The sequence below is a fragment of the Camponotus floridanus genome, unplaced genomic scaffold (assembly GCF_003227725.1).
Source record: "Camponotus floridanus strain SB8 unplaced genomic scaffold, Cflo_v7.5 scaffold1, whole genome shotgun sequence".
NCBI classification, from domain to species: domain Eukaryota; kingdom Metazoa; phylum Arthropoda; class Insecta; order Hymenoptera; family Formicidae; genus Camponotus; species Camponotus floridanus.
Genome location: NW_020229214.1, coordinates 9605823 through 9625896, shown reverse-complemented (window position 1 = coordinate 9625896; position 20074 = coordinate 9605823). Strand labels below are relative to the sequence as shown.

Here is a 20074-nt window from a genome sequence, read left to right as displayed (position 1 = left end):
ATAGAGTTTGACATTTGCTTGACAAAAAGGTGTTTTATCTCTTAGATTTATGTACAAGGTTATAACACGAAGACATTGTATTATCTTTTATCATTTTGGCATACTTTTTCAAGTCGTTATGGTAAAACTGATAAAAAACATAATTTTTATATTATCTGCTTGCCAATAAAACGTATAAACAAAACTAGTAAATAACATATCGAGATTGGAAACAATATTATACGGTTTTATTGCAAGAAAAAGAAGTCTGTCACTAATTGATAAAATTTATATGATGCGGTATAAAACACATTTTCTCTTTGTATATAAATATTATTCAGATAATATTATTGTAATAAAAGATAAAAGTACGGTTAAAATTTTTATATACTCGGGACTTCGGCGGAAAATAGTGGCGCGTCTGATGCGGTAAACGTTGGTGATTTACCTTCTCTCGCGATGCGCAACGCTTGATGAACCGATACTGTATCGAGTTCTTTTTGATTCGGCTTCTCGTTATCGAGACAAATGTCGGCAGCTCTCTTACCAAATGGCTCCAAAACTTTAACTCTGTAATCCACTATCGTCGATACAGGATTACCAGTCAATCTCAGATTCTCCAGACAAGGTAAATGACCGATATGTTTTACTTCTTCGATCTTTTCGATGCGATTGCAGCTTACATCCAATCCCTCCAATGAGTACAATTTCGAGAAACTAGCGAGAGACGTTAATTTGTTTTGCGACAGATCTATGTATACGATATATCCGAGTTTTGTATGAAGGTCATCCGGCAGATTGGTAAAATTATTCGATGCTAGGTACAATTGAGACAATCTCGGCAATAACGTAACATTAGAAATCTCGGACAAATGATTGTTGTTCAATGTCAGACACTCTATGTGCGGTAACAATTTAATTGCTTCATCAATGACTTCTATGCGATTATCACTGAGGTCTAAATGTGTCACTTTTAACCACACATGAGAATCATTAGCGTTTATGATATTTTTATGAACCTCTTCACACATGGCAAATTCTACAATGTTTCTGAGCTTAGTGTTGGTAACTTTTAGCATAGTCACAGTATCTCGAAGATTTCCCATATTATAAATTTTATCCACGGGGTATTGATCGATTGTCAGATACTGTATGTTTTTGAAGGTCGATAATTCTATGGACAATGTGGATGAATAAATATTACTAGTTTTATAAGGTTCCAAACTTCCTTCAATCGTGAGACTATTCAAGTGAGAATTAAAATCCAAAACGTGACTAAAGTCGTATTTTTTATCCACAACTTCCAAAGATGGACATGGTTGTTTCAATCTCTCGCTAATTGCATATAGCTAAAAATAAATGGGAATCGTATTAGCATCTTTGTAATATAAATTTACACTTATTAAACTATAAATTAAATTTATTACCTGTACAGGATTAAATTTATAACTTGAATTTTGTAGCAGAGTATTGCCATTGGTAAAGAACTCCAGAGCCATACTTTGTAGAAGAAAGTATATATCGTATACATGCAGGTCTAGAAATACAGCCAATTCTCGAGGCATCGCCTTCTTTAAATAATTATAAACGGCGTTGAGATATATCTCGAGACTCTGCCTGCGCTTCTCCACAAAGGCTTCGCACTTGTTACCAATGAGTTTTTTCGGCGGTAAAATATCCTTCTCCACGCAGTGCTCGGAGACGAGTTTATCGTGCAGTTCCGCAAAGTCATTGTATCTTGAACACAAAGGAAAATCATATTTTCTTTCACCTAGATACCATCTCTTAGGTTAAATAGAATAGAGGAGCGATTATTACGCGCGCGTAGGATTTGCGGTGGAAATGAGTGTAATTGCCAATGTTACCTGTGCCTCACGGTCCATTTGATCGATGCGATTCCAATCTCGATGCAGTAATACGTGACTCCGTCCACCGTGTCGGCCGACGGTATTTTTAAACGCACATTTTCCTGGTTCGACAGCAGACACGCCATGATCGTGTCGCGATGCGCGTCTCGGTTCGTTTATACGTAGCAGGTTGATTTTGCGCGACGATCCGGACTCCGGACTCGAGAGGTTACTTCTCGGTGTAATCGCGCGATATCCGCGGAATAACGCAGCGCGGCGCGATGCGACGCGGTGCATTTAGAGAAGAAGAGTCTGCGATCTTGCTACATCGAGCTCTGTGTCTCCGCCTACCGCTTATCGCTGTCGCTGCGACGTACTTGTTGATCGAAGCTGTCTCAAAAAACCGTCAATGTTATATCTGCAACACGAGATATACAGCATCCTTTCATTTTTGACAGTTACCGAACAGCTGTGGGAACAGATGGCGTACGGTGCTGCCATCTTACGACGAGACGTCGCATCACCAAGGTGTCGTTGCGCGACACGCCGCGAGATGTCGCTTCATCTATCTTGCGCGTTGCGCGTCTCTCGATCTTGGTCAGTTTTGTAGCGCGCGATGGACGGTGATTACGTACGTACGTTTAAATTGTGATACTTTATTCCAGAAAAGGACGCGAATCCATAAAAGAAGGAAGAAAATGTAGGTACGTTTAGATGTTCTTAGCGTTTTTTTCCCTCGACTCGTTTTTTACTCGCTCCTCTCTTTTTATCTACTCCAACCATCAATCCATTTTCTCGCTCGTGCGGAAAATATGACGACATAACCTGAGTTATGAATCCTTCCGAAACGCGAGAATGTCCTTGGATGGTACGGGTCTCTTTAAAGAAGAGTTTTCTGAGAAACGAGATACCGGAGTAGAGTATATATTTTTTTTTTATCTCACTGATATATCATTTTATAAAAGATAACGAGCAGATTCAGATATATATATACATATTGCTGCACTTTTCAAAATATTCACACGTACAGTTATTCATTTTTTGATAACTCTTTTTTTGTCGTAACGTGCAATTTCAGGATAACGGAGCGAAAATTATTGCCACGATCCTTTTTTAAATTTTCTAAAATGCGATCGATAATTATAATGAGATAAATACCTACCATCCCGAAAATATCTCGTGATTGCTTTAACAAATTTTCGGAGCTGCGATATCGCTTGATATCTATTGGCGATCTTAATATCTTGCGTCTAATCTTTTGTACAAACAAGAAATCTTTTTCAATCGTTTGTCATATATCGTATATCGTGAGAATTTATCAGCGTTTCACCGATAAGATATTCGCTGAGAGAGAGAGAGGGGGGGAGAGAGAGAGAGAGAGAGAGAGAGAGCAAGAAAGTGAGCGACCGAGAGTGTGATTTTGCATGGTTATATCTCAAATTGCCGCAAATATTACGAAGACCAGATTCAGCTAGGAAAGAAATTTGTTTTTGCTTAACGTAGGGACAGATCGCGCTGCCACAAAACGAGCTCGCTCGCTCATTCATGGCAGCTCTCATTGGCAACAACCTGTTGCCGCAGTGGCGTAACCGAGGCTTCCTATCGGAAGTGCTACGTCAAACGGTTGATTACACCAATGTATGGATTAGACACACAGTGTGTCCTCAGATTGGTGCTAGATAAATATACAGGAAGTTATTTCTCGGATGCAAAATTTTTGCAATCGATTTCTATCGTAAATATATATCGAGACGTGAATAATTCTCTAGCTACGCAACCGGACATAAATGATGGAATACGTCATTCATTGTTTAATTTGAAACGAATCGCGCTAAAATTTTTAACCGTAAAATCTATCAGAAATATTTCTAAATTTCACGAGGAACACAGCTGTACATTCATTTTGATTAGTATCGTGCGTTATTGAAATTGTAATAAAATTGATATATCTTTATCTTTTTTTTAATCCTAAAAAGAATTTAAAATTAAATAGGCATCTCGTTTTTTAGTTTAATCAATAATGTATGAATTTGATGACAAATCATTCCAAAGAGATGTCTTATATAACATCTACAGCTTTAGATCCAAATTAATATGTTTTATTCATTTATATTTGGTAGGCATCGAAAAGACGTGGCTCTCAAGGCATTTTATAAAAAAAAAGAAAAATATATGAATCGAAGTCCCCCATGGAGTCTCGCTATTTACGCCACTGCCAGGTTGGATGCTGCGTCAGGAGCAATGGCGGCTTACCTGGCTGGCTGTGCTCACCACTCCCCCCCTTTATTTCCCCTTACCTTCATCGCGTTCCTCGGAGGCAAGCCGACGAACCTGTTGCCCGTTCCCGTCCAGTATCGTGTCGGTTTCGTCCTTACGCGGTACGCGTGCTCTCGCGGCGCGCGCGCGTCCAGGTGTGTGTTTATCGCTGGAGAAACACGACGGAAATCACGCGCCGCGTGCACCGGAAAAAAAAGGGATCCTCAGGTGGCCCTCCTCGCAGGTATACGATTGCGATCGATGCGAGCTTCCTCGGCTCCTCTTCTCGAACCGCGCGTCGACGCGTCATCGTCCGTGTCCGCGCGCGCTTTCACCCACGTTTCTTCGATCGTCGAAGCGTTTTTCGGAAAAGCGACGAAAAATTTGTGCGAAAAAAATGGTAAGGGAGTAAACAATATATCGCTCTTATATCAATTTCTTGGGTGCTGTTATAAAAAAGATTCGATATTATCGATCTATTTAAACGTTCGCTCGATGTGATATTTCTCGAATTTCTTCTCGAATTTCGACCCCTTCCTCAAAAGAGATTGCGAAATCGCAGTATAAATGGTGAACGATGCTTTAACATCGGAAACGCGATTTCTCTTGGATATCGTTACGAAAAATCTGGTGAGAAACGAAACGAGAAATGTAGCTTCGGACGGGAGATTTGACAATTCGCGAGAGAGTCGAGTGTGTTTGCCAAAAAAAGATTAGTCGCGTGGGAAGTGTGCTTAAATTAAGTGCAGTGACACACAGAATAGATAGCGGATTATACCTTTCACGATCGGTAAAGACGTCAATCTGACAACCACATTCCAGAGGACGCGTCCGTTCTTCGTTGCTTAAACCAAGGACGGTGAGTTTCAACGATTACAGCCTCTGATCAATTCTTTCGTGATGGACGATCTATCTGACCGTCGTAAATATTCTTTTTCAACACCTGAAACGGCAAACGCGATTTACACAAACATCGATTTTAATGACAATATAATGCTATTCGCAACATTTTTTTTGTTGGCTGCGGATGATAGTCTATCTCTGATAATCAAAAATATGTTATCATTACAACGATGTGTAATTTTGATAATTACGATATTATGATAGTAGCTTTTATTACGGATAGCAGAAAAAAACGGCGCATATTTCTACGGTTTTATGCGAGATTGCAAAAACGCGATTAAACGCGACAAAAATTACGTGACGGACTGCCAGAATACAAAATAAATCTTGGCCTGTGATTCTCTCATTAGCATTCGGTTGAAGTGAATTGCGCAGGTAGATATTTCGGTTGTAAGCGTATTCTGACATTCTTGCCACGTCATTGACACCAACGGCATAGAAAGATCACGAAAGAAAAAGGTGCTCGTATAAGAAGGAGAAAATCATGTAAATGTAATTTTTCGTCATGGACCTATTGAATTATCGTGCGTTGTAATATATTAAAATTTAAATGAATTTATCAATTTATCAGTTATGCATAAATGTTATCAGGTACCAATGAACAGACTCTTCGAAACATGTAAAATCTTTTTCCATAATTTTTAAATTATATTATAACTTTATATTATAACTTTTTATTATATAAAGGTTTATATTATAACTTTATTTTAAATTTTTTCTAGTATAACTGTTCAATGTACTTTAAAAGTAAATATAATTAATATTAAAAAAATTAGATGGCATGTAAATAAAAAGAATTAATTAAAATTATTTAATTTTTTTATTTTATAGCAATTTTTTTCTTTTATTGGCGGCGTTTTTGTACATCGATATAAAATTTTAATCGATATAAAATTTTAATTATCTCGTAAATGTTTCCATTTGTTATATTGTACGTTTCCACACGTTAAACGCGTATTTGTTTTCTCAGTTTCTGAAAAATGTATTTCGCGAATATTTCCTTTTTCTCTTTCATCCATACGTGTTTTTGAGGAGACTCGAATTGTAATTTGCGAGAACTGTCAGTTAAAGCGATCATGCACATGCCAGAACAGTGCTCGTCTGTGACTTTAAACTTAATATCGTCGTCTTTCTTGCAGCTCGCCGTTTCCGATTACATACTTGGAACAAGAGAAGGAGAGAGGAACCAAGATGGAGAGGATACTCTGAGAACGAGAGAATAGAGGATGCTGGATGCCGTGAGACTGTTCGTCGAAGCAATAGCCGGGATCGCGGCGGAGGTGAGTGGCCGCTTCTTTCTCTTCCGCTTGGAATGTTGCGTTGTTTCTCGTCTCTCGCATCGAGGAACGAAGAAGCCCTTCACGTTCGATTAGAGCTCAGCGATACCCGTTATAATACGTCGTTGTTCTTTTTTTTTGTGCCGACAAAGTCAGTCGTAGAACACTGATCCGTCTCGTCTCGTGAGAAATGGCTCGCGCTACGAACTTCTCTTTGAATAAAGTTGGCTGCTTTCACAAAAGTCGATTGATCTTTGCGGCGACGATGTATTCTATAAATCATTTGTTTAATTCGATTTAAAGTTCATTGAGCTTTGATCGAGCAATCTAAAGGATTTTCCCGCATTTCGCATGTACGCAGTTTTTCGTTTCTCGTCTGACAATTTGACGATGACGAAGAGCAATATATATATACACACGGAAGCCCAATTCGCTGATTTCTCGATGCAACGGAATTTGATTAAAATCAAAGTGCAGTTGCGCTTTACGTAAAATAACGCAATTAAGAACATATGGAACGCGGTTGAGCAAAGTGTAATTTACACCCGAGCGCGTTCGAAATCGATGATAAATATCCTTTGTTTCGTTCGAGCTCATAGAAATTATAATGAAACAAAATAGAAATTATATTTAAAATATTTATACCGTGAAAAAAAACACGTTGCAATGCGAGAAGCGATGTATAGGAAAGGATTAATAAAAATTTATAAAAATATATATAATTCTCTCGCGCGACGTTTACGTCATATAAAAATTGTTTGCTCTGAATTAAATAAAATAATAAAACGCCGGGTTACAAAATACCGGGTTAATCTACTTTCGTTGATAAGAATTTTACATGAAGCTTTTATAAATTGTAATATGTATTTGCGCATTTGCGAATTTAAAATAACTGCGAATTATCGTTGCATTCCCTGCCCAGCTATAGTATCTATTGACTGTTCTACGAAGAATAAACGGAGAAAAAGAGAGAAAAAGAGAGATTTTTCTGCCAAAGATATAGATGCTGATGGCAAATTATAATATCGTTCTATTGAAAATGAAAGAAAAAATACCGTATATATTATATATTTTTTTTTATCTAAAAAATGTGTTTTTATTTATTTCGACTCATAATTTTCTCATCTCTTGAGTAATTTCTTCCGTGACATAACGCAACGCGTTCACGTGGAACGTCACTGTGGAAAGCCGATCGGGAAATCGGGAATTAGTCTGTCGGAAAGCTATACGAAACGAAGCTTTTATCATGAGCCATGAGGCATACGATCGAAGAAACGCGACGTAAGATATCTGACGCGAATACGGCCGCGTAAAACTTGGAGACTTTTTTGCGTGCCTCTCAGCGAGTATTCAAGGAGCTATGCTCGAACCTTATCTCGCACAAAACAATACACCAGTCGGATATTTGAATGAAAAAGAAAGGAGAGAGAGAGAGACGAAAATGCGACCGTGACACAAGCGGTCGTTGAACGAGCGCGAACAACGGAGCGTCTAAAAGAAGGAAATGGGTAGCGAAGGGATTAGGAGAGCGAAGAGAGGAATAGAGAGTCCATTCCAGATATCTTGCATAGTGCAAACGTCGCGTCCGTTAACGGAGCGATTTCGAAGTCCGAACATTAAATGAGAATCCTTCGCAGTCCTCTGGCAGTAACCATAAGCCTCTGCAGTCGGCAGCCTCCGTACATACTAGTATACGCCGTGTATGCACGCTCGACTGCAGCCAGACGACTCACCATCTCGTTCACTTTGATGTTGTGACCGCGCTGCATTCCTTCTCTCCTCTACTGCCGCGTCCTCGTTTACCCGTTTTCCTTTTTACCACTCTTTTGCATCTTGTCGAAGCACTGGCTCTCTCTCTCTCTCCCTCTCTCTTTTATTCTTTATTTCCGTCGAGTACTTGCCTGTACAAAGGAAACCCCATAATGCGCGTGAGATATGAGGTCACACCGAGACGGGAAATGTCGAGGGACACATTACGCACGCGTTACCTACCAAAACTAAAATTTTCCGTCGGTTTTACCTTCTTGTTTGCAGCGAGTAATACCTTTGTAATTTATCACGATAATGTTTCTTCTCGAGATGCTACAGGACATAGAAACGCGCTTTTCCTCTTTCATCTGCATTATTACTAATCCCTGCCTCTCATTTTAATTGATTCGTCAACTTTGCACAAGTCATAAAAATAATTCTGCAAAGTGTTTGAATAAATATAAAATTAACATCATTTTTGATGTGCGTTTTAACGTAACTCGGAGATTGCGATTTGTTTAGTATAACGGATGTCGCATGATGTTTTGGTTTTATTTCGCGTAGCTCGCGAAATATACCCCGGCGCCGATTGCACGCGATATTGTCGTTTTTGTTGAAATTGAACGAGACAGAAGTCTCTTCTCGTATCGGCGCCACGTGGCTACTTTCTCGAGTGTACTCGATTGCAATGTGCACGCACATTCGAGCTCGGTAAAAGTATATCTGGGGTAAGAGCATCGCGGCTAGAATCCGTACATTTCCTCGCTTCCTTTGACTTTACTCTCTTTTCTCTCGTTTTTCTTCCGTCAGTTTTTTTCCTCTCTCTCCTTTTCCACTCTCGACGTTACCTTTCCTTACTGTGATCGATTAAAGTTTCGATGAAAGTCTCATTTCTCACTTTCGAATTCGAAGCGCGCCTTCGAATATCGATCCTTAAAATTGGAACTTAGATTTAGAACTTTTTATACGGCGATTCACGTAAGAAAGGTAAGAAGGATACATAATTCCTGAATTGCCATCGGATTCCATGAGTCATTTTTGAAATCTTCAATTTCCGTCATCTCGCTGTCGCGCGTTTCTATAGAACGTTCGCTAGTTATGCCTCGTCAAGCAGGATTCGATAGATGCAGTTTCAATATTTTTCAAATTCAAATAACGGAAAATGTTCATTTTTAGATTTTTAGAATAAAATGGAGAAATATACTTTGTTTTATTTTCGGAAATAAAATCGAAGCGTGCTCCAAATTGAATCCTTTCGATATCTTGAAATGGAATATAAATAAAATGATTAAGTAACTTGAGCTATTTTCATCATCTTCTCAAGAATGTAAGTATGGTTTTTATTCAAATTTAATTTAGAGAGAATTTTTGACTAAATCTGTCATGTAAAAATTAATTTGATAAAATGTCCTTTGATAAAAAAAAAAGTTTTGTTAACGAAACGCAAAAGTTGCAATGAAGAGATGAGGAAAAATTTTTGCTATGGAAATTATAAACGTTTAATAAAGATTTTTGTACCATATCCTTTACGCAAGAATAATAGTATCTCAAGTGAAAAAATGGACGGAGTATTATTATATAGAAAAGTTTCTTTGCTCGTGCTATAATTCTCTTCTTATTAGCTCGTTGTATCTGGGGACCAGTGAAACAATGAGAAAAACGCGACTAACGGAAGAAAAAAGGTTTCTTTTTCTCGTGATTCGCCAACGTAATACTATAGTTCATTCTTACAGTTTTCGCGATGTCCGTTTTTCCCCGAGAGAGAAATTTTACCTGCAACTTGATTCTTGCAAAGATACTCACAATTTTGAAATTATCGAGCGAAAAAATGAATTATGTTAACTATTGTTAAATAAACATTTCAAGAAAATAAAGCTATGAGAAAAGTTAAGTATTAGAGATAATAAGAAAAATAAAATTAAAGACATCTTGGAAAACACATATTTCATATTTGCATGAATTATGTTGAAAAGGTTGAATGGCAGACAGATCATTGACTGCGATTATGATTACTTGTAATTGTCTGCTATTATTTTTCTACTTATAAAAAAGAACATCTTATTGATTGAACAAGAATGAATCTATTCGAGATTTTTTCCGTTTTTTTATCGAATTATTTTTGAATCACTATCAACTAAATTAGAGAAGCAAAATTATTTTCGCTCAAATGATGATGATGAAAAACGACGAATCAATTCTTATGAATCCAGTATTACAGCAGCAACGACCGAATAATTTTATTTTGTCTCTTTCGTCTATCTATTGTCACTGTAGCTTGTCTTACATGTTTCAAATGCGTATACAACGTGGTAGACTATTCTAAAAGAAAAAGGAAAAATACGGACAAGGTATGAAAATCCACGGGGAAACGTAAGGTCGGAACGTGCAAAGCAATTCGGATGTTTTGCGGCGAGTTAGAATTTTTCCTAACCGATAGTTTCCAGCCATTTTTTCTCGATAATCACAAAAATCCAAATTTTTTAATCACGCTAAATGTTTGGATGGATATTTAAACAGATTTTTCTCGAGTGGTAACAAGTGATTTTACGATTTTACGATCGAGTTAAAACTGAGTTGACATTTCCTTTTACATTTACATCATAATAAATATATTATTATATTTAATATTGTACATGTTAAATTATCGCATAATATTATACTATTATATGTTGTATAACAAAAAGTTGATAATTAATAAAAAGAACATTGTCAATCAAAGATAAATTCATGCATATTTTTGAGAAAGTTTATAAAGTACAATTTGTTATTTTTTTTAAATCTATGATTTATTTCTTTATATTATCAATATAATTTATTGACAAATTGATAATTCTTTTTTTCTGCACAAAAATTAAATACAGACGAAATTCTGGATTGTCTTGAAAGAAACAAAAGTCGTGATTATTTGTATAAATTTATTTCTATGAAATAAATGCTCGTTTATCACAATTGTAATACTTGGAATTTGCGTTAAATATATGTAATTTAAAAAAATTCCCACGTCGTCAGTCGTGTCGTGTCACGAAAGAGCCAGGCCTGAATAAAATCAATCGATTTTGCGGCTGTACTCTTGACTAAATTGTGGTAGCGGACGCCCGGCGAATGGCACGGGTGATGCATCGTCGGCAATATTCACCTGTTTTAGGTGAAATACGAAAGTATGCTGGCGTTGAAGCTCCGCAGCTCCTCGATATTGCGAACTGTACTGAATTATGAGAGCGTTGCCTTCTACCTCGCGATCACCACCGAGTGAATATTGCGTTCCATCTCTCTGCCGATTGATTCTCTTATTTTGTCCATCATCGATATTCTTAGACGCTCCAGGCATTGACTTTGATCGACTCGTTTTTTTTCCTTTTGCGTCTTATTATAAGCAACATGTAATATAGCATAATAGATACGCGATATTAAATATATAAATAGACATAATAAATATTACATTTATTATGATGCAAATTTAAAAGATCGAACCGTCTTTCAATTCAATTTTAACTCGATCGTAAGATTGCTTATCACTCAATCTTATTTACATCGTATAATATATTTTCCTATCGAACCTTTTTCGCTCTCTTATTTTCGTAAACTTTTTAGTGTAATTCACAAGCACGCGCGTGCATATATCGCGTGCATGTTGAGCAGAGTCAACGATCGCTATCAACTCAATCAACTTTCGGTCTTTCGAATGGAATGGATTATATGATGCGTAGAAAAGAGAGAACTATCGATCGACGTAAGAAGCGAATTTAGGTGGAAAAAGAAAGATAATATACTCGCACCGGATGACGTACAGTTTATCTTTGACCGTCTCTCCTCCGAGGAAGAGATCTCTTTGTCTTTAATAAATTTGTCATCCCGGACGGAAAAGAGCTGCGCTTCCCTCGAGGTGAACGAATTACACGCCTATACGGCCATTACAGGAGAGTTATTGGATAAGAGGATTGCGAGAAAGAGAGAAAGAGAAAGGGAAGCAATATCGATCTTAACATTTTATAATCACTTTACGTTTCCCATGTCTGCGTCTCATACGTATATAAAATGCAATAAAAAAGCAACGATAAATTAGTAATAATCGATGAACTTTTTTTAATAAGTCGCTTTCTTTTGCTAATCCTTTTTAAATAAATTTTTTAATATGATATTTGATATTTAAAGTATTATTTTTTTCTAAAGTATTAAGTTTTTATAATTTGTCTCTGAAATCGCTATCAAAATATTACGTCGTCGCATTGCACTTGTTTTTACAACGATCAAATCTTCTTTTATTTAAGCTCCTTAAGCTGAGTTGCTAATTAAAAATATAAGCTGGAAAATATAAGAGAAGTAATTTTGAGTGAAAAGAAATATGATGATGGTCTCTTAAACATCATAAAATCATTCAAATATATAGCTATCGAATAGAGATGTAAAAGAATCGCAGGAAAATATTTCTTCGTGTCTTGCATCAAGACAGGAATTGCGTGTCTCCGAGAGATGCAAGGAGCAAAATGTACATGTCAGAGAAATAAATTCGAATGTCATATTTTGCCATATTTTGCCATCGTCGCACTTGATATTTTTGCGATATGTGCTGCAACATATTTTAATTTATATTGCTTATAACATGCACTCTTTCTCTCTCTTTCTCTGTTCGCTTCGCGATATATCACGCTCCGATAATTATGGCAAATCATAAGATTTAATTCTCGTAGACGTAGATGATTTAATCGAATCAGCGTCAGCGAAGTGCAGTGTGTTATCGAAATACCAACATGTTTACATTGGTGGTCATGCACACGGATATACCTTGCGCACGTTTTATTTCAGCGAAGCATCCCGCTACGCGATAAATTGGCGGAATTTTTGCGATACGAGTCCGTGTGATCCGGATATGCAAAATGTAAGATTGTCACCCTTATGGCGTGCACGTGTCTCATTTTCGAGTTCGTGTGACTCTGCGCACCAAACCACATTCTTTCTCGGAAGGTATTCTGTAGAATCACAATGCGCGTTGCCGGCCTTTGCCATTTTTTCGCCAGAAAATTTTGCGAGCTTATCCGGCAGCCTCATTCTTAGATAAAATACACCATTGATAACAATACTTTTGCCCTGCCTCATTGTTTTACTCGCATTTCTATCGATGCGACTCTTAGATAATCATCTTATTAATTTTGTGTGTAATTGATCCTATCATTTCTTATTTGGACGACAATAGACTATCCTACAATAGGCTTCTTTGTTGCATTTAGTGGTCTTTGCTCTCTAAAAAAGGAATTTTGTTTTTATAAACGAACGTGCAATATGTCGAATGTTTCGCGTACATGATGCGTGCGCTCCTGATGAGCAAACGGAACGCAAAAGAAGCTGCAGTCTGCAGCCATGTCCGGTTGTTGATCCGCCTGGTTTGCAGACTACAGCGATGCGTGTGTCGAGCAAACGCGTTCTCGCGGTACACACCGATGAATGTTCTTATGCGATGCAATCGTACGGTCGTCACACTGGCGTAACATTCGGTGGATTACCTTCAAATATGTTTTTCACATATACTTGAAATATTTTGGAAAATTGTCAATCTTCATTACGATGTCTAAAATCAGATTACGAAAAAATTAATCCCAAGATTGACTTATTAATCCTTTAATCGAAACTAATTTACCGTCAAGTACATGATATTATTTAATATTGCAATTGTTTCCTGTAAAATGATAGTTTTTACGCGCGTTTATGTTAAATAATAACGGCAGAATAATGCATCGTTCGTGAGAAGATATGCTTATTTAAATTACACTATGCGTCATGCACTGCTGACGTACAGACGGAGGACATGCGTTCCTCCTCTCTGGGAGGTTCTTCTTCTATTTCTTCTTCATCTCCTCTCTTCACGGAGAAAATTTCTCTCAGTATCGTTCCGAGCGTTCGTTGCGAGGGAACTCGCGAATTTTCAACATTGTGCTCCGACATATGTCGTGTCACGTAAAGTGTGTCCGATCGAAAACTAAATTTCCAAAAAATTCCGGTAACTGGAAAATAAAACTCAAACTGTATAACGTGACAAAAAAAGAGAGTCGACATTAAGTCTGAAAAATCGTCATCATTTTATAACGATAGAAAATGATATTTTTTCCTACATTTATTAAATTTCCGCAGAAATTAATTGCGCGAGTTGAATAACAAATATATATACATATCTCGTAAAAATGTTTCTCTTGAAAATTTCTTTCAGGATGTAAGCCATTAAATGACACAAACTTTTATTTGAAATTTTTTTGCGATGCCAACTTTACTCTCCTCGTGAAGGATATTCTCAAGATGACTTTAGAAATTCTATTGCAAATAAAACGCTTGGAATAACATTGTTATGGAACGATCGGTAAATGTCATATAACGATTATAATGTACTGGGGGCGTGGGACGTTTTCTGAATATTAAGAATCATCGAACAATCATCAAGAAATGTGACGGAGATGGGGGTCGGGTCTCGGGAAAATTATGGTATTTGTAACTGAAAAGACATTCCTCGCGGACGTGCTCGCAATTCCGATGGACGGAACCACCGGCGTTAAATTTCGGCATTGTTTCATGCTCGCACAAACGCGCATTCCCATCGACTCTCGCTCTCTCTTTGGTCCTATTTTAGGCTTCTCCGAATCTTGCTTATGACCAAAGTATGAGCGCGTCACGTTTAAATTATCGTGATGAAAATTCTGGTCAATCGTGAAATAATCCAATTATAAAATTATATATTTTCGCCTATTCTTTGCTTTTGTATTTAACGTAATTAGTTATTATTTCGCATCTCGATGCGAGGCGTCCTTCCAGCCAGAGATTGAAACCGAGTCATGTAGCGTCAAAGATTTCCACATTACACAAACGGAAAGATATTTCTCGTTACTTATTATTCATGAGATCGAAAAACGCGATAGTTGGTGGTAAAGTATACGTCGCCTGTTCTTTCCATATCTATAGCGTTGAAAAATTGAATCGAGTCCTCGCGCTTTGAATAAAATGTTGACGAGCGAATAGACGCGGCACCGACCAAAAACCGTTCCAACTTTTCATCCAAGGTTGCCTCTCCCCCTCTCCCCCCCCCCTCTCGGTGGTGTATTCGCGCCGGGTGGCTCGAGACTCGGTCGACCGAGCGCTCTTGGAAGTTTGTTCACGTAAAGAGCACGCGCACGATAGATCACGGGCTTTTTCGATTCCTATATCGTTCTTATCCACCTACGCCGACTGTGGATCGACGGTACCGCGGCTGTTCTATAAACCGTCGAGTGTATTTCACTCGGACCTTCTATATCGGGCGGACGTGCTCTCGTCCGAGAGCAACGCCAAAGCCGTCTTCTTCTTTTTCGCTTCTTCTTTTTCGCGCGGACGATGTCGATACCACACACTTTCTTGCTGTTCGCCAGAAAGTAAGGCAGTTCCGAGGATTGTGAGGTAGTAGTAACGGCGGAGAGATAAAAGAGGAGTAAAAGAGAATGAAAACTTGGTCGGGGAGGATTTGATCGTCGCGTGAAAAGAATCTAACGCCATGTCCAAGTGCTGCTGCAGCTGCATCGACGCCTGCACAACCACCGAGGCGTATCAGCCGCTAAAGACTCACACCTATTTGCGTGACATTGTTTACGAGCCATCCGGAAACGGCAGAAAAATTCTGAGAAGCCCGAGGAATCGTCGCAGAAAGCCCAGCGTTCGTTACGACGTGGTGAGGACACGGACTGGAAACGACAGGTAAAAGAGCTTGTCTCCTCTGGAGATTTATATTCGTCGTAATCGGAAGAAAAACAAAGATGGATTCAAAACGCATATTTAAAAATATTTAATTTTTATACAAAAAGTTTATTTACGAGAAATGATTATCGAAAATTAAATCTCTTCTTTCTTATTATTTTTTTAAAGCTCTATCAAGAGTTTAAAAGAATATATATATATATATATTATCATCATATATTATGATAAAATATATAATAAAAATGCATAATAATATTATATAATTTTTTTTTATTATATAATTTTATATATTTATTGGACAGATTGAAAATGAATCGAAATACTTTAAAATAAATTTTGATCTAGAATGAATATCTCGAGCGAACGAGATAACATATGATATGGTTCAGTTAGTCTTTTACCTACGTATGTTTGGCTCGCTCGAGAGAATTATGTAGCGTTTCAGCGGGAAATATAGCAAACGAGCTAGCTGAAATTTGACGTGAGTTCTCTGGCGTCTCGAGAGCACCGTAATTATCGCGTTTCTGATACGAAGCTAAGCGCAAGATTTACCGCGTGCCGTTATTTGCCCGGGCCGTCTGCGTTTATTCGGTAAACAGCCGCTTCCATATAATATAAGAGATGATCTACGACCGGCTTTACATTTAATGACGTTTTGGAATGTTGCGCTCGCCTTTGCCGAAATGCACGGCGCAATCTTGTTTGCGCATAAGAAAAGCGTTGCAAACACTTTTAACATTCGTTGTCAGGAGACAAAATTAATTCCAAAATAAAAGTTGCGTCGGATAAGCCAAGTATATGAGTAATATATTGTCTTGGAGATAATCATCTTGAGGCTCGTAGAAACTTGTTACGTATCCTCGTATCATATCATCGTGTGCAAGGAAGGTGATGTACAAATCGTGCACATATTAATATTGCACCGATTAAGCTTGTTGCGTATCCGCGTATTCAACTTTTGCATAATTTGTAACGCATCTCTGTTACACAATGATGACACGATACGAGGATACGCAACAAGTACGCGCTTTTAAAGTTATTCAAGAATAATTGAAGTCGTGAAGTGCAACGTGACTCCGTTTCTTGGCGTTACGCGAATTGCATTTACCTCTCGCAAGATTGCATTTATATATATCTCTCGCATTATAAATCTTTAGAATTTACACGTGTCATCATCGGTGCGTATTTTAAAAAAGAGTTACGTAAAAATAATCACATTATAATCACATTTAGTGGCTAATTTAGTAATTTAATTTCATATACAGGGTAGGCCATTTTAATCTACGCACTGAAATATCTCAAAATTCATAAGTTTAAGACAAAAATGTTTTAGACAAAAGTTGTATGGCTTGAGGGGAGACATAAGATGGTGCCATTACTTTGATCTTGAAGAGTCACTTGAAGGTCACATGAAGATCACCTCCACTTTCTAAATGGGATACCCTATATACTTTTACATATTCTTGTAGCTTGCCTCAAGAGCTTTCCAAAACACTATAATAAAGTATTTTTTCATTGAGTACTTTCCGAGTTATGAGGTTAAGATGGCCTACCTTGTATATACTCATAATTTCATTTCATATATATATATATATATATATATATATATATATATATATATATTCATATAATTTCATTATTTTGATTTCTTTTTTTATTTGCAACATTTGCACTAGTTATCGCTTCTTTCACTCTATATAATACTTCAAACTTCAACATGTCGGAAACGCCCAAATGCTATTGGCTTGAAATACAACCTCGCCTCGGCTATCGTTTTGCTCGAACCAATCGTAACGGAACATGACTGGAATGTCGGACCGAGAATGACACCGGCGAAAATTTTGCGAGCATTTTCGGAGCGAGCATGAAAGGGGCGTCGTGCGAGGGGGCGAGCGGCTGGCAGAGGGCGAGGGCGAGAGTGCATCTCGAGGGCGGGTAGACGGTTAAAAGGTCACGTGACTGCCGCTCGGAGGGGATAACGGGGAGGGGAAGAGAGGGTGGTGGGTCTCGTGATTTTTACGCTATCGTAACGGAAGTGCTGTCAGTTCCGCAGGAACTCTGGCGCGATACGGATGTCCGTGAACCGCTATTCTATTGTGATCGCGTGTGATCGATTGTAATCTCGCGTTGTAACATCTTCTCCTCTTCGCTCCTCTTGCGCTTTCTTTCAAGCTTTGCTTTGAGGCGAAACGTTATTTTTTCCTTTCTCCCTGCTGTGCTCGTTTCTCGCGACTCCTTCTCTCATTAATTAACTGTCCGAGTGATATTCTTGCGACACAATCTCAAAGAAAAAGAGAAAGAGAGAGAGAGAGTGAAGCTATCTCGTCCACGTAGAATATACACGGTGATCCAAAAATCGCGACTTTATTCATTTAGATAACAATTTGCAAATATTATTATTTTTATATAAAATATAAGATTACTTTTTTCGCACACGAGAAATCGCATAAAAAAAATTGTACGCTACGATACGATTGTATTTCGGTACCGAAAAGTTGAGAATTAGCTTTGTTATGTCGCTAGGAATCATAATAAAATCGTGAGAAAATAAAAGCTATACAATATGAAGAGATTTGAATTGCAGTTTAATTAGCGTCGTTTTAATACACTCGCAAACAATGCTCTAAAATAAATCTAGTCTCTGTTCGCTTCTCTTTTACCGTGTTCAGTGTAACGTGCAATTTTCACAAAGAAGCATTCGCAAGCACTGTACAAAAAACTGTACAATTGTTAATCCGACATCCGTTTGCGCGTCATCTTGAGATGAATGTTTTCGGAAATTGAAAGAAATAAAATTTATTTTGCAACGAAATATTCTCGAGTACAATTGAAACGTCAAAGTAAAGCTCGTAAAGTTCAAATCTTGCATCGAAAGGAATATTTAGTCGGCGGAAGTGCTTTGCTCGAGAGCTTTAAAGCTGTTGGTACGGTGCATTATCTACGCAGCGATATAATATCCGCGTCTCCCTTTTATCGCCTTTAGACTAATTTTGCACAGCGCAAATAATGCATCATTTCGAGCGAAATTGCCGCATCGCGTGCGTAAGAACTGTAATTAATTCCATCGCGTAACCGATTCGTTGCTGAAGATCACGGAGCAATTTTAACGTTCAACTTACGCGGCGATTTGTGCGCGAGGCTTCGAACTTTGAAGCTTGCCAATAAATTATTATCGCTGCTGTTGCAAATATAACCGTAATCGTGAAATTAAGCTGGTAAACTCGTCTATGTCGAATATTTTATTCATAATGACAAACGAAAAGTTAACACCGTTTGGATGAAATATTCTGTCGGAAAGCTATCGTCGAGTTTTATTAGTTTTATTCATACGACTGCCGTCGTATCTCGATTTCCGATGCTTTAAGGATGTTTTGTATGTGCAATCTCAGCAAAAAGTAGCTGAAAATCAATATTGACGAATATTCACTTTTGGTGTATTTTGAGTATGAGAAATTGTGTGGAATATTACAATTTAATCTTAGCTACAGCGCAGAGATGTATTTTTTAAATATTTATTGCGTTTTTATTGAAATATTCCGAATTTTGTTAATCGAAATGATTAACTTTTGGCAGAGAATTTTGCCTTGTGACAGATACATGGCTAAAATTTAGTTGAATTATATTCAATATGTTTTTAACCAGTGAATACTTGTATAATATTATTTGACCAAATATTTTCTCTGTATCTAAACTTTTGCAAATTTTAAACAAATTCTGAATATTATTTCCATGTGTTTTTATCATTTGAATCGATGGTGGTTACGTTTCCCATAAAAACACATGTTAATTCGGTGCAAATTAAAATCCTTATAACTTGTGAACGCTTTAGTGAATCGATTTAAAAATTGTACCGAACATTCTAAACATATGTAAGGACATTCCGTACAATTTTCATGAAATTCTCAATATTTTGAAAATAGGTACAAAAAAACATCCTTAAATATATTCAATCATTATCCAATGCGTACAATTACTCGCGAGATACAACTCTCAGTGGTATACCTGCAAATCATATAATATCCCGTTAATTATACCATTTAGAGTTTTATAATGAAATGACGATTTAGCACTCCTCTCATACATCCGTTCGTTACGTCGAATTGCTTGAAACGTAATCCTGACCGCATTCCTTTGCGTTTGACTTTCGCAATTTATTTATTTTAATTAGCGCGGCGTTTCGCTCGCCACCGTATATTTCGTTTTAATGGTATCTAACGGCGTCCCCTCTTTTATTTGCAATTTCGCGCACGTTCGTTAGACACTTGCTCCTTTTTTTCCGTCGCGTTTCGCTAACGAACGAACGAACGAACGGCCGTTATTTCACATCGCAGGCCGCGAACTGCACGCTCGTATCGC

General features: G+C 37.6%; 2 protein-coding genes across 2 annotated transcripts in view; one reads left to right on the top strand and one right to left on the bottom strand.

Moving 5' to 3' along the window:
• Nucleotides 1–239: 239 nt before the first annotated feature.
• Nucleotides 240–2295, bottom strand: LOC105249667 (nischarin). The gene is made up of 3 exons (XM_011255300.3): nucleotides 1845–2295; nucleotides 1407–1716; nucleotides 240–1328 (listed from the first exon to the last, which is right to left on the bottom strand). The coding sequence occupies exons 1-3, from the start codon at nucleotides 1970–1972 to the stop codon at nucleotides 363–365; spliced, it is 1404 nt and encodes a 467-aa protein (XP_011253602.1). The 5' UTR covers nucleotides 1973–2295; the 3' UTR covers nucleotides 240–362.
• A 13092-nt stretch (nucleotides 2296–15387) lies between these two features.
• Nucleotides 15388–20074, top strand: part of LOC105249670 — a 115963-nt gene continuing 111276 nt past the window's right edge. The window contains exon 1 of the mRNA XM_011255302.3: nucleotides 15388–15718. Within this exon, the coding sequence (XP_011253604.2) occupies nucleotides 15519–15718 (200 nt within the window). The 5' untranslated portion in view covers nucleotides 15388–15518. The remainder of the gene's footprint in view (nucleotides 15719–20074) is intronic.

Bases quoted from the DNA above. Each gene is read 5' to 3' on its own strand.
- LOC105249667 (XM_011255300.3), bottom strand. From the start codon at position 1,972: ATGGCGTGTCTGCTGTCGAACCAGGAAAATGTGCGTTTAAAAATACCG. The intron at 1,717-1,844 runs GTAACATTGGCA...TTTGTGTTCAAG, and splicing joins AAATGGACCGTGAGGCACAG to ATACAATGACTTTGCGGAAC. The intron at 1,329-1,406 runs GTAATAAATTTA...ATTTATTTTTAG, and splicing joins ATAAATTTAATCCTGTACAG to CTATATGCAATTAGCGAGAG.